This window comes from Saccostrea cucullata, unplaced genomic scaffold, assembly GCF_032062105.1.
Source record: "Saccostrea cucullata isolate Sc308-1 unplaced genomic scaffold, CSIRO_AGI_Scuc_v1 ctg14625, whole genome shotgun sequence".
Taxonomy (NCBI): Eukaryota; Metazoa; Mollusca; class Bivalvia; order Ostreida; family Ostreidae; genus Saccostrea; species Saccostrea cuccullata.
The window spans coordinates 894-13832 of NW_026919216.1; the positions used below are offsets into that span (position 1 = coordinate 894).

At 32.7% G+C, this 12939-nt stretch overlaps 1 protein-coding gene across 1 annotated transcript; it reads right to left on the bottom strand.

Annotated features, from left to right (window-relative positions):
• Window positions 1-558: 558 nt before the first annotated feature.
• On the bottom strand, window positions 559-12703 carry LOC134282511 (uncharacterized). The gene is made up of 3 exons (XM_062764918.1): window positions 12612-12703; window positions 11226-12405; window positions 559-2505 (listed from the first exon to the last, which is right to left on the bottom strand). Exons 1-3 carry the CDS (start codon window positions 12612-12614, stop codon window positions 2180-2182), a joined length of 1509 nt encoding a protein of 502 aa, XP_062620902.1. The 5' UTR covers window positions 12615-12703; the 3' UTR covers window positions 559-2179.
• Between the last annotated feature and the right edge of the window lie 236 nt (window positions 12704-12939).

Sequence of the window (12939 nt, forward strand, 5' to 3'; positions counted from 1 at the left end):
TATAACCGGAAGTCGTCGTTTTTGTTTCCGGTGGGACTAACATATTTCGAAACTACAAATGAAATACTATTTTGTGCTGCAAAAAAAGTTTCAAAAAAGAAAAGTTGAAATTTTCGATTTCTTTGATCACTTCCTGTGACGACCGGAAGTGACGGAGAACTGTGTTAACCCAAATGGTTTTGCCTACTTATCAAGATCTATTACTCATATAAGTTTGGTGTCTTCATCTCTTACCGTTTCTGAGATATGACTGGGACAAAAAGTTTTTGAAAAAAGCGGAAATCGGACATATCTGACGACCGGAAGTGAATTTTGAAAAACTGAAAACTGCATTTGGAAGATATTTTAATTTTCTATCATCCCTGAAAATTTCATGAGAATCCATTCAGTCATCTCTGAGAAATCGTCAAAAAAAGAAAAGGGAAAAAAAATAATAATAAAAAAGAAAAAACAGTAGAATCACTATAAGGTCTTCCGTCTGAAACGGAAGACCTTAATAAGAAACAGAGTAAAAACAATATGTTCCCCAACTTCGTTTGGGGAACATAATGAATGGCAATGCAACTGATGACTTTAGCGATAATGGTTGTGCCAGTTCACCCTTTACTATTCTTCATAGAATTTGTTTACTCATCTATATAAATGAAGTTAGTTAAAAAGTTGATTCGCAAGAAACACATGTACATGTACGTCTGATTCAATTTTCTTTTAACGAGGTTGGTTCCTGATATTTCAAGTCTTTAACTTTTTTTGTGAAGTGTATATTTAAAAATTTCTACATACATAGCTTGAGGACAGATGATACAAACAAATATTTTCTTTGGAGAAGACTTAATATCATGTGTCATGTTTAGAAAAGTGGATAATTCTTAGAATGTTTTCTTCAAAAAACTGGCAAATGAAATAGACTTGGAGAATTTTAGTAATATTTCAATAAAATTATAAATGTGGATAAAACACACTCAGTAAAGGTTTACGTATGGAAATGAATTTTAGAATATGTTACATTGGAGCTAAAAGTGCAATATAATCTTTAGAAAAGTGTACCAAGCCAGGCAAATTTTATCAGGAAAAGCAAAATAGTAAAAATTAGCTTATATTATATTGATTAATTTTTGTCATTTTGTTTTTCTTCTTAAAAATCACCTGGCTTGGTATATTTTTCTAAGGTTTATATTGCTCTTTTAGCACTAAGATAACATATTCTGAAATTTGTTTTCACTTGTAAACCTTTACTTAGTGCGATTTGTCTATTTTTAGCTCTACTGGTCAGAAACCAGAAGAGCTTATGCGATAGTAATGCGTCCGTCGTCCGTCCGTCTGTCTGTCTGTCCGTCTGTCTGTAAACATTTTTTTTAAATGCTACTTCTTCTACAGTTTTGGTCTGATTTCAATATAACTTGGCACACAAGTAGACTACACTAAGATACATAATTCTATGTATCGGTTTTTGATTTTGATGGAGGGTGTTGCCGTGGTTACTAAAAATAGAAATTTCTGTGAAATTCTTTCAAAATGCTACTCCTCCTACAGTTTTGGTCTGATTTCAATATAACTTGGCACACAAGAAGACTACACTAAGATACATAATTCTGTGTATCGGTTTTTGATTTCGATGAAAGGTGTTGCTGTGGTTATTAAAAATAGAAATGTCTGTTAAATACTCTCAAAAGGCTGCTCCAAATACAGTTTTAGTCTGATTTTAATATATAATGTGGCATGCAAGTAGACTACACTAAGAACATAGGAGACTTATAATCAAGGATCATTATTCAATTTATTGTTGTTGTAAAGTTTCAAATTGCAACTGCTTAAGTACTTTTCTCTTCCTTTGCTATAAGTACAAACCAGTAGAGCTTCAGTCTTGACAGAGACTTCTGGTTTTTTTTTTCATTGAAATATTACTAATATTTTCCAAGTCTATTTCATTTCCCAGTTCTTTGGATAAAAAATTCTAAAAATTATCCATTTTTCTACACTTCTGACAGGTTATTAAGTCTCTTCCAAACAAAAAAATTGTTTGTATCCTCTGTCCTTAATTAAAAATCAAATCAAAAAATAGGAGTCAATGTGTTTCTTTTGCCGCTACAATAATTTAATACTGTTTATAGTTCAACAGGGAGAAATTGATTGCCATAAAATTTAGTTCGGAAGAACGAACAAAGATAGACTTTTGCCTTCACAATGTTTTCTTCAGTTCTTCTTCATGTTGTTTAATTCTTTGCAGGGCGCGGTGATCTACATTTTTTAGTATTTCCTTTAAGGTCTCATAATTATTCAATGAAAGCCTTCCGTCCTTTTCAAGTGTATTGAAATCTTCATCAACAGTGGTTGAGTGATACCTTGGTGCCGAGTATAGGATCCTAAACTGTTGTTTCCACGTTCTGAAAACATGCCCATTATCCACAGACGCATCAAGATAGTTGTTCACCAAGTCAGCAATTAAACTCCTATGAAGTTTCTCTGGCACATGCATCTCTTTGTCATGAAGATTTGTCCCTTCGCCTGGAAGGAAAGAAAAATAAGATAAGTATGTTTAGTTTATTATGTTCCTGAAACAAGGTTTGGAAGCGTTTTTTTTTTTTTTTACTTTTTTTTTATTGTATTTTTTTTTTTTTTTGGACATAAAAAAATAAACCATATATATAAAAGAGTTAATGGTGAGCCGATTTATCTAATTTTCAATGTATGGTGCGTGACATTTACACCCGGGAAAATGTTCAAAAACAACACAGTATCAGTGAAAAGAAATCACTTATTAGGTCACCTGAGTAACTCAGGTGACCTATTGCTATCCGTTTTCGTTCGTCGTCGTGCGTCGTGCGTCGTGTGTCGTGCGTCGTGTGTTAACATTTGAACATTTTCAGCTTCTTCTCTGAAACCACTGAACCAATTTCAACCAAATTTGGTATACAGCATCTATGAAGGGAAAAAACAATTGTGAATTTCATGGTCCCCGCCCCCCTGGGGCCTGAGGAGTGGGGCCAAAACCACTAAAATTATTGCAATATTTAAAAATCTTCTTCTTTACTCCTGGACATCAAGCAGGCAAACTGTTAGCATGAATGTAATAAGCATTGAGTCCTCTGCCAAAATTGTGAAATTCATGGCTACATATATTACATGTACAGTCAAACTTGTTTTAAGAGGCCACCTTTGGGAAGTCTAGAAACTGGCCGCATAAGACAGGTGGCCTCTTATTCCAGTTTGCCATCGAAAAGGACATTTGGTCAATAAATAAACAACATTAAGCACTACAGTTAAATTAATTAATCATAATTAAACAGTTCAATTTCACAAAAGCTTTTTATGTGTATATATAAAAATTCAAGCTCATTTAAGAAGAATATTAAAGAATTCGAAATGTTTAAGGTTTTGTGCATGTTTCTGTTCCTCATATTAGTTTAACATCTTGCATTCATAAGTTTGCTTTTGTTACATTGAATTATTAAATAAATTCTTTTGAAATACATACAGCATGTACAGTGCCAGACTATTAACCTTCTGTATAAAGAAAAAATACACAAAAATACAGATTTATGGTAAATAAAATAAAGCATAGGAATTACGTAAAAATATGTCAATAAAAATTTCACTTCCATATTTTAAAAAGATAGTCAGCAGTGTAACCCCCCCCCCCAACTTTATTACCGGGGTAATCGGTAATTAACTTACTTGCTGAAGTTTATAAAGTCTGATTTATTTTATTGTTTATAAAGCTGTCAGCATTTCTATTTAACATACACAGACACACAAATAAAATTAACCAGTTGACCAGAGAGATGTATTTACGCAGTTGAAAATCATTCCATAACACAGGTGTCAAATGCAGTAGAGCGTGACTAATCCCTATCGATCCTCTCTTGACAGTAAATTCACGAGATAATCATGCCATATGAAGCACTTTGTTTTTACAAAAGTAGTAATTAGGGCTTCAACATAGAATCAAAATCTAAATGGTGTGAATTTCTTTAGCTAGAGAAAGTATCAATTGTAATTAAATTCTTTCAATTTTTCAATCAGCGATCTTGAAAAATAATTACAAATTAATCTAACAGGACAAATATTTTTTTTTCATAAACACAAAACAGAGTTCAGCTTATCTAAAACCAATTTGTTTGATAGCATTAATAGGTTTAATTGACTATCAGGATATAAATACCCAAGCCAACATGTTTAAAAGGTGTGATGAAATCGCGACAAGTAACGAAATGGCCGCTTATTACAGTTTCAATAAGACTGTTGGGGGAGGATTTGAGTGGCCGCTGGCCGCGTTACACAGGTGGCCGTTTATTCCAGTTAAAATATATAGGTAAAATCATCGGGGGGAACTGAAAGTGGCCGCTGACCGCGGGTGGCCGTTGATTTCGGGTGGCCGCTAAGACAAGTTTGACTGTATATAGTGAAAATGCATTACTTCTTTGAAAATCTTCTTCTCTGCTCCTGGGTATTAAATAAACTAACTAGGTACATAGTATTAATGAGCAAGAGTGCCTCTTCCAGATTTGTGAATTTTAAGGCCCCGGGGTCAGGGTGTTCTGGTGTTAGGGCGGTGGTCTATAAATTATATAGTGAAAATGCATTTATTCTTTGAAAATCTTCTCCGCTTCTGGGTATTAAATAAACTAAATACATAGTTATGATGAGCAAGAATGCCTCTTCCAGATTTGTGAATTTATGGCCCCATGGTCAGGGATTCTGGTGTTAGAGCGGGGCTCTATAAATTATATAGTGAAAATGCATTTATTCTTTGAAAAACTTCTTCTCTGCTTCTGGGTATTAAATAAACTAAGTACATAGATATGATGAGCAAGAGTGCCTCTTCCAGATTTTTGAAGAACTGCGAACGATAGTATTGTTCTCCCGCCTACCTCCAAGTCAATTTTCAAAAATTAATATATTCGATGCATTTTTTATGTTTTTTATAGAATATTATATGGATTTTTGTAAAACAATACTTATTTGGGAAAACAAAGAGAGATAAAAATTTTGGTAAAACTTGTGTTTTTCACCATAGAAATCAACGGAAAACGGAAAATATTTTTAAAACATCTTCCCCCCCCCTCCGTGTCACAAAAATTCCTTTTTACAGGTTATATGGACTGTTATTTCACAATTCATACAAAAGCTTTTTGTTTGACATGGGGGTATGTTTTTTTGACAAAAAAACGATAAAAATGCTTATTTTCCATCAATGGCAAAGCGATTTACAAATGAAACATTATATTTTACTGATATATTTATGTTTTATTTATTTGCCTAAAACATAAGAAAAGATATAAGGAAATTTTAATCATATCCAAGACTATTTCAAAATATGTGGTAACTGAAAAGCCGATTTCAATGGAAAATATCGTCTACCCTCTTTTTTCAGGAGCTGGAATTATGGATAATTTACTATTTAGCGCTGGTATTAAGGCAATTCATCAATTATCATTAAACTGTTCTTTGTATTAAACAAAGATTTTATGGCCAAATAGCTATTTATATTGAATTAAATGGTTCCAAAATGTAGGCGGGAATCGAGAGTTAGCGTGCGTATTTCTTTTATGGCCCCAGGGTCAGGGATTCTGGTTTTAAGTCGGGGCTGTATAGATTATATAGTGAAAATGCATCTATTCTTTGAAAATCTTCTTCTCCGCTTCTTGGTAATAAATAAACTAACTTAGTACATAGTTATGATGAGCAAGAGTGCCTCTTCCAGATTAGTGAATTTTATGGCCCAAGGGTCAGGGGTTCTGGTGTTAGGGCAGGGCTCTATATAGATTATATAGTGAAAATGAATTTATTCTTTGAAAATCTTCTTCTCTGTTTCTGGGTATTAAATAAACTAACTAAGTTCATAGTTATGATGAGCAAGAGTGCCTCTTCTAGATTTGTGAATTTTATGGCCCCAGGGTCAAGGGTTCTGGTGTTAAGTCGGGGGCTGTATAGATTATATAGTGAAAATGCATTTATTCTTTGAAAATCTTCTCTGCTTCAGGGTATTAAATAAACTAACAAAGCACATAGTTACGATGAACAAAAGCACCCTATCCGAAATTGTAAAATTTATGGCCCCAGGGTCAGGGGCTCTGGTGTTAGGGCAGGGCTCTATTGAATATATAGTGAAAATGCATTTATTCTTTGAAAATCTTCTACTCTGCTTCTGAGTATTAAATAAACTAATAAAGCATAGAGTTATGAAAAGAAAGAGTGCCTTTTCCAAAATTGTGAATTTTATGCCAATGATCCAAGTATGTATATTTATGATGAAGAAAGTTGCAATTAGCAAAATGTTTTTTATGCCCGAGGGGGGGGGGTGTACATAGTATGAAAATAAATTAATGCTTTGAAACCTGCTCTTTGGTATTAATCAACCATTTTTATGAAAAAATTTGCAAAATTTTGAAATATGTGGCCCAAGGGTCAGTGGTTCTTTTGGGGTGAGGTGCACAACTGGTTATAAAGTGGAAGAACATTTTTCTCCTTGTATCTCTGATTTACCTCTGGGTATTGAGTAAGTAGAGAATTTTTAATTATGATTTGCAATGGTGCCTCTTTCAAAATTGTGAATTTCATGGCCTCTGGTTTAAAATACAAACTAAATTTAATTGTTTGAAAGTTGTTACACAATACTCAGGTGACCTATAAGGCCCGTGGGCCTCTTGTTATTTCAATTAATTATTTAAATCATATTTTATTTAATTATTTAAATAAAGAAAAACATGTAAAAAAAACGCGTTCAGTTAATTTATCTTGCCTTTTAAAATGTTAAGAATACTTGAATTAATTACAAATTGTATAATATATTGTTAATTTCCATCTTTTAGAATTTAGATCTAGGGGCAAATCACTGTAACTGCAGAAACTCTTTAATGTGCAGGATAGAGAGGGTTCTTAAAACTAGTCAGGGTAGCATAGTGATAGGGTGTGTGCTTCGTGAGTGAAAGGTAGGATTCTATTCTCTTTCGCTGCATCAAAACTTGAATGTTAATTTCAAACTAATCATATCTGTAATTCACCATTCAAACAAATTTAGTCTGTTGTAGTTCTATACATAAAAAGTCTATTTTGAGAATTGTATTTTTTTTTATTTTCTTCCAAGCCACATTGCTTGTTAAATGTACCTAGGAAAAGTTAGGTAGTTTGTTGTAAATAAGTAAGGGGTTTTGACAGGAACTAGTTATTTCAGGGCATTGGAGGATACTTCCGGAGGAGCACTCGGGTTATAGATAACACGTGGATTTGAGAGAAACCCTGTTTGCAAATAAAAAAGATCGGAAAATATCCTTTAGGTACCTTGTTTTTTTGGTGTCAGTCATTGTGAAGGGTAACGTTAAATACTCTGCTAAATATTTTTTCATGAATTCAAATACCTGATTTTTAAGGACGTTCGATCATGATATTTTGAGCGTTTTTCGCGCAGGTCCTTTATTCATTAAATTAAGCATCATTTTTAGGTTCTTACAATAAAACTTAATTCTACAATGCAAATTAAACTATATTCAATGAAAAAACCGCGAACTAAATTACATTCAAGTAAAATTAAGGTAGGGCCTATATTTTGTGGCGGAAGGTTTTTTAGACGAAAATGATCAGTTTTTTTCCATTTGAACTATAACAGTACTGTTAATTTTGGATGCCTATTTTTCCATGCTGGTTGCACACACAGCTGTTTTTTGCTGCGATATATGTTATGCTGGTTCTTAAATATCTATTAAATTATTTCTTATGAATTCTATAAACAAAGTGTGACAAATTTAGTAAATATATTCTGTAAATCCGGAACAAAATTGAACCAATTTTAACGTAAAATTCAAACTTTTTTTGTAATATCTGAAAATGTACATCATATACCCCCACTTTTGATGTTCTTTTCTAAATATTCAAGATAACTTTGACTTATTCGCTTAAAATCAGAAAAAGTTTAAGACTTTAAAATAATTTTCTTGCTTATTATATTTTCAATGCTGGAAAAAATACCATTTTATTAGTGCAGAAAGGTCAAATAATTGATTATGCTGAAACTTTCTCTCGGTCACAATTTTTAAGTGTTTTTTTTTTTAAACAGACTTAAGGTTCATTTTGTTTCAAGCTTTAATTGGATAAAAATATTGGAGGGAAAACGTCGAAGATGCAATTTCTAATTAAGACACAAATTTCAGTGCAGAAAGGTCATATTAAATGTAATGTAGCGCTAAAAGAAGCATATTGACCCCCATTTTTTGATTTAAATTCTAATTAAGCTATGTATGTAGAAACTAAAAATATACTTGGCAAAAAAGTTTAAGACTTTAAATATCAGGATAGAACGTCGTTAAAGACTTTTTATTCTATATAGAATTATATAGTGGAAATAATTATCTGTTTGAAACTTACAATAGTGACGGTTTCTTCGTCATTTTTTTTTTTTTTTTTTTTTTTTTTTGAGTTTTTCGAATGAAACCTTCAAAGCCGAGGGCCTGCATCACAACATGCACTGTTACGATGAAAACCTTGCACTGCTAAGTTCCCGTAAATACCTATTTTTGTCTACGTTTAAAGACTGTCATCAACATACGTGTCCAGTTTTGTTGAAAAGGCTTGCTTTTATTTTAACGTTGGGAGATGGTTGTATAAAGAAGTGTTCATTAAGGTCTTCCGTTTCCAACAGAAGACCTTCTACTGATTCTGGTGATTAAGATTAATAGAGGATATTCAATGTTTTGTAGTTGAATATGGAATTTATTTCACGAGTGGGACAGGATTTTTGATATTTTCACGAGTGCGAAGCACGAGTGAAAATATCAAAAAATCCTGTCTCACGAGTGAAATAAATTCCATATTCAACTACAAAACATTGAATTTTCTGTTTATTACATTTTTTTTTTTAAAAATTCTTTGATTTTTCATTTCTCTCTGTATTTTTGTAATACAGTCATGGACTCGTGACGTCATAGTTGAGCGGTTGAGACGTCATAGCTATGTGAGGTGAAAACACTGTAAACATTGATTTAGCAACATATGTTTGGTAATTTTGACAATTTTATTCGTTGTCAGAATGGTTTATTTATTTCCATCTATCTTATATTAGGTCAAGGGAGATTTTCTTTACAACAATCTTCGTTATAGGAAGGGAAATCGAGAGTTTTCCAGCACTTCTGATATTCGTCACACTGTGACAGGATATCATTTTGATATCCTTTCACAGTGTGACAGGATATCATTTTTATTCAATGAATAAATTACAGTATTTCACGGGTAAAAATGTAATAATTCTTATTATTCTTTTTTTTTCTTTCCCTAGACGCCAACTTTGAGGCCTCATATTTCACTCATTTCTCGATGGATTTTGTTCAAATTTTCAGAGTTGATAGACGTTACTAAACTCTATCAGAATGTTATCTAAAATTTCAAAAAGTCACTTCCGGTTTTGAGTTATTACCCTTTAAACGAAAATTTATAGGCTTTCGTTTCCAGACAAAGGCTCAGAGACGGCTAAAGCTGGAGCAAAAATTTTACTCATTTTAGATAATAGAAGGATTAAAGTTGTGCATAGTGGTTTTTGTTTTTCGATTTCTCTATTCAAAATGGTGCTATATAGGGGTCAAAAATTAGAACACTTAAAAGAACGAAAATTTAACACATATTTTGCTTTTTATCTTCTAAACTAAAAATATTTTGTTAAAACATATAGAACAAAATTTATGCAGAATTACAAGATCTTTCGAATGATATCTCAAAAAAAAAGGGCTGACTCCTAAATTAAGGGATCTAGAGGAGCCAAAAGTTTTTTTTTCCAGATATTTCAAAAAGTATTGAGAATTTGTAATACATCCAAGAAGCAATGTTGTTCAAAATGTCAAGCTTAATCTAATCAACATGTGTCCGGCGACGTTACTTCCGGTCAAACCGGAAGTAGTCAGAAAATGCATTTTTTTTGCTGTTCTTGACAAGTTTATGGGTAACATATATCACAAGAAGCACAAAACTTAATTTTCTGTCCATCGACATCACTTCCGGTCAAACTGGAAGTAGCCAAAAATAGCTTATTATTTAAGGTTTTGATGCAAAATTGAAATTATAAAGTGAGTGGAGACGACTAAGATCATTGCTTTCTTTTTGCTGATGTCACTTCCGGTCAAAACAGGACGGAAGACCTTCTCGATGCTTTGCAACGAGCTTTGTTCTAGTTCAATTGATTTTCGTGAATGTTTTGAATCAAAATTTCCAAAAGTTCCATAGAATTTATGCATTAAATATATTTCTAGACGTGTCTTTTCTTGTTCTTTAGAAATAAATGAAAGCTCTGTCATGTGTTTTATTATTCTTTTAGATTAACCCTACTAAAATGGTCGTTTTATAAATAAGTAATAATATAAATTTTAAAGAATTAAAGAAAAAGTGAGCAAGCTCACATACAACCCAAAGTCGAAGTCCTGAAATTCCCGAAAAAAAGGAATTTACTGGTAATATGCACATCAACACATTGTGTCCTAATAGGTGCAAAGTTTGACGAAATTGTGTGCAGTGGTTTATGAATGAGGAGTTGCGCTGACAAACTTGTCATCTCTACTGCATAGTTTATTCAAGATATGGTAAAAAATCTAAGTGTAAAAGTGCGGAAATTCCCAACAAAATTATGATAAAAAAAACAAAACTGACGGACTGAATGACACACTGATTGAGTGACTGACTGACGAGTCAAAAAAATTATACCTCATGCACATTCTTGCGTGGGGTATAATAAACATAAACTACAATTAAGCATATAATTTTTTTTTATAGTTTTTGTTACAAAACACCCTCCCAACCTCCTGTCAGAATCCAAGGTCCCGTCAAAGTCCAGTGTATTGAGTCAAGTACCGGATAAAACTCTGCAATTCATTGGAGGACGATAAGAAATTTAAAAAAATGGAGATTGCTGAAGATGACTAAATGACAAAACTTACCACTAGGTTGAAAAGGGCTGATATGGGTAAGTTCTAGCACTACTTTATTTTGCACCTAAACGAAATCCTAAGTGTTATTTTTTTTACACTATTTGACTGAACAAAATTTATATTGTACCCGCTAAAGAGTTAATGGGAGGTCCTAGCATGCCTTCAAATTCAGTAACCTTAGTAGCGTGAGTCTTTCTACAATGCTCCAAATATTTAGGTGAGCTTTAGCAAACTTTTTAATTAATGATATTTAGCCTCGCATCCATCCAAAATATTTGTCGCGTAAAATGATACATCAAATGAAAAATGAAAAATGCTTACCATATTTCCAAAAGCGAAGCAGATCATTTTTGTTGATTACATGATGATTTTTGAACCCATGATTGGGACAATTGAATTCGCCTCCACCAACCAAATCTTTTTCCAGAATAAAGCTAGTGGCATTTTCCTCAAGTATGTATTGCTTTGAACATTGATAGCCGATGTCATACAAAGTTTCCTTGTGAAAGATTTTAGTCAAGTTTTCCAGGACATCTTCTATCGTTTGCTTAATATTCATTGTAATCTCTCTATTAAGCTGCCCATTTCCTTGTTTATATATTTGGACCTGTATTGTTGATGTAGTAACAGCTACACCTATCATGTGTTCTTTAAACGTAAATAAAGCAATATCTTTAAACAAACACTTCTGTCCATTATCTACGATAACAGTCCACTCTGTGCTGACTATACAGGCTACCATGAGACGGAAATAAAAGAAATAGGGCAGGAACCGGAAATTGAAAACCAAAACAGAGGTTTTTTGTTCCAAATCTGTGATATAATCTTTCAGATCTTTATCAAAGTCTAATTTGTTCATGCAAGGGACATAGTGCGCCTTTTTACCCTTAGCAAGCAACCCCAGTCGTTGCATATACTTCAAGGTAGTGTTGCATTTTCTTGGTACAATGTTTTTTTTCTTCCAAATCCCTTTTAATAGCTCTCTAGATAAATAGCCACTTCCAAAAAAGTTTTTCCAATCTTTGTCATTCTCAACAAGATCCCTGGCATGTTTTGGATCTGTTATTATATACTTAAAACAATCTACAAACCACTGCACATCTGTTATTGTGCTATGTTTCAAGTGATCTTCGTTGTAATACAGAATTACCCCAATGTCATGATAAAACTGGAGCACATCAAATGTCTCCTTCTCTTTTCCAGTTTTATTTATTGAAACTTGTTTTCTAAAGTCTGTAAGTGAAATGCATTTTTTCCCACTTTGTTTGTTCTGTCTTAAAACTACTTCACAATATGCCCAATCCTTCGGTATGTTCTCTCTCCAACGATCTTCCAAAGAGATAGAAGCGATACATTCTACTAAATAGGTTAATTTATCCATAGGTTCGTTATCATTCATAGGAAACCCAATGTGGAAGCAGCGTTCTCGGTCAAGATGTTTCTTCAGAACAGGCTCATTCTTCAAAAGCTCCAGCAAATCATCATAAATTGATCTGTCATCCTAGTATAAAGATAAATGTCCACTTAGTTTACCATGCCCTTAACAATCTATACAATTACATTGTACGTACATGTCAACAGACTATGAATACATTAATTACTTTTAATGGAGAAAAAAAAAACACACCAAAATGTGTATGTGCTAGTTAAACGAAAGAATTGGTTTTGGTGCATTTTATTTAAAAACATTTTATCATCGACACGTACCATATTTTTCACTTCGTCAGAATGGGTTGCTATTGTTACAACTGGAGTGTCATCTTCGCAGTAGGTATGGATAGATTTCAACCAAAAAATGACATATTCTGAATTTATAAATTAATAAAGTAATAAATTAATGAAAGATAAATATATATTGAAATTTACTTTTAACTTCTCAAAAATAAATGTTTTTTTTTTTTATTTTAGCTTGAAGGTTGTTATAAGCCCTTCTCGAGGATTTTTCACTTATATGGAGACCCCAACACTCGCCAGTAAAGATCTGCAAATCTTGTTCTATTCTTTACATTTACAGCCATTGAGCAGTTTTTGTGCC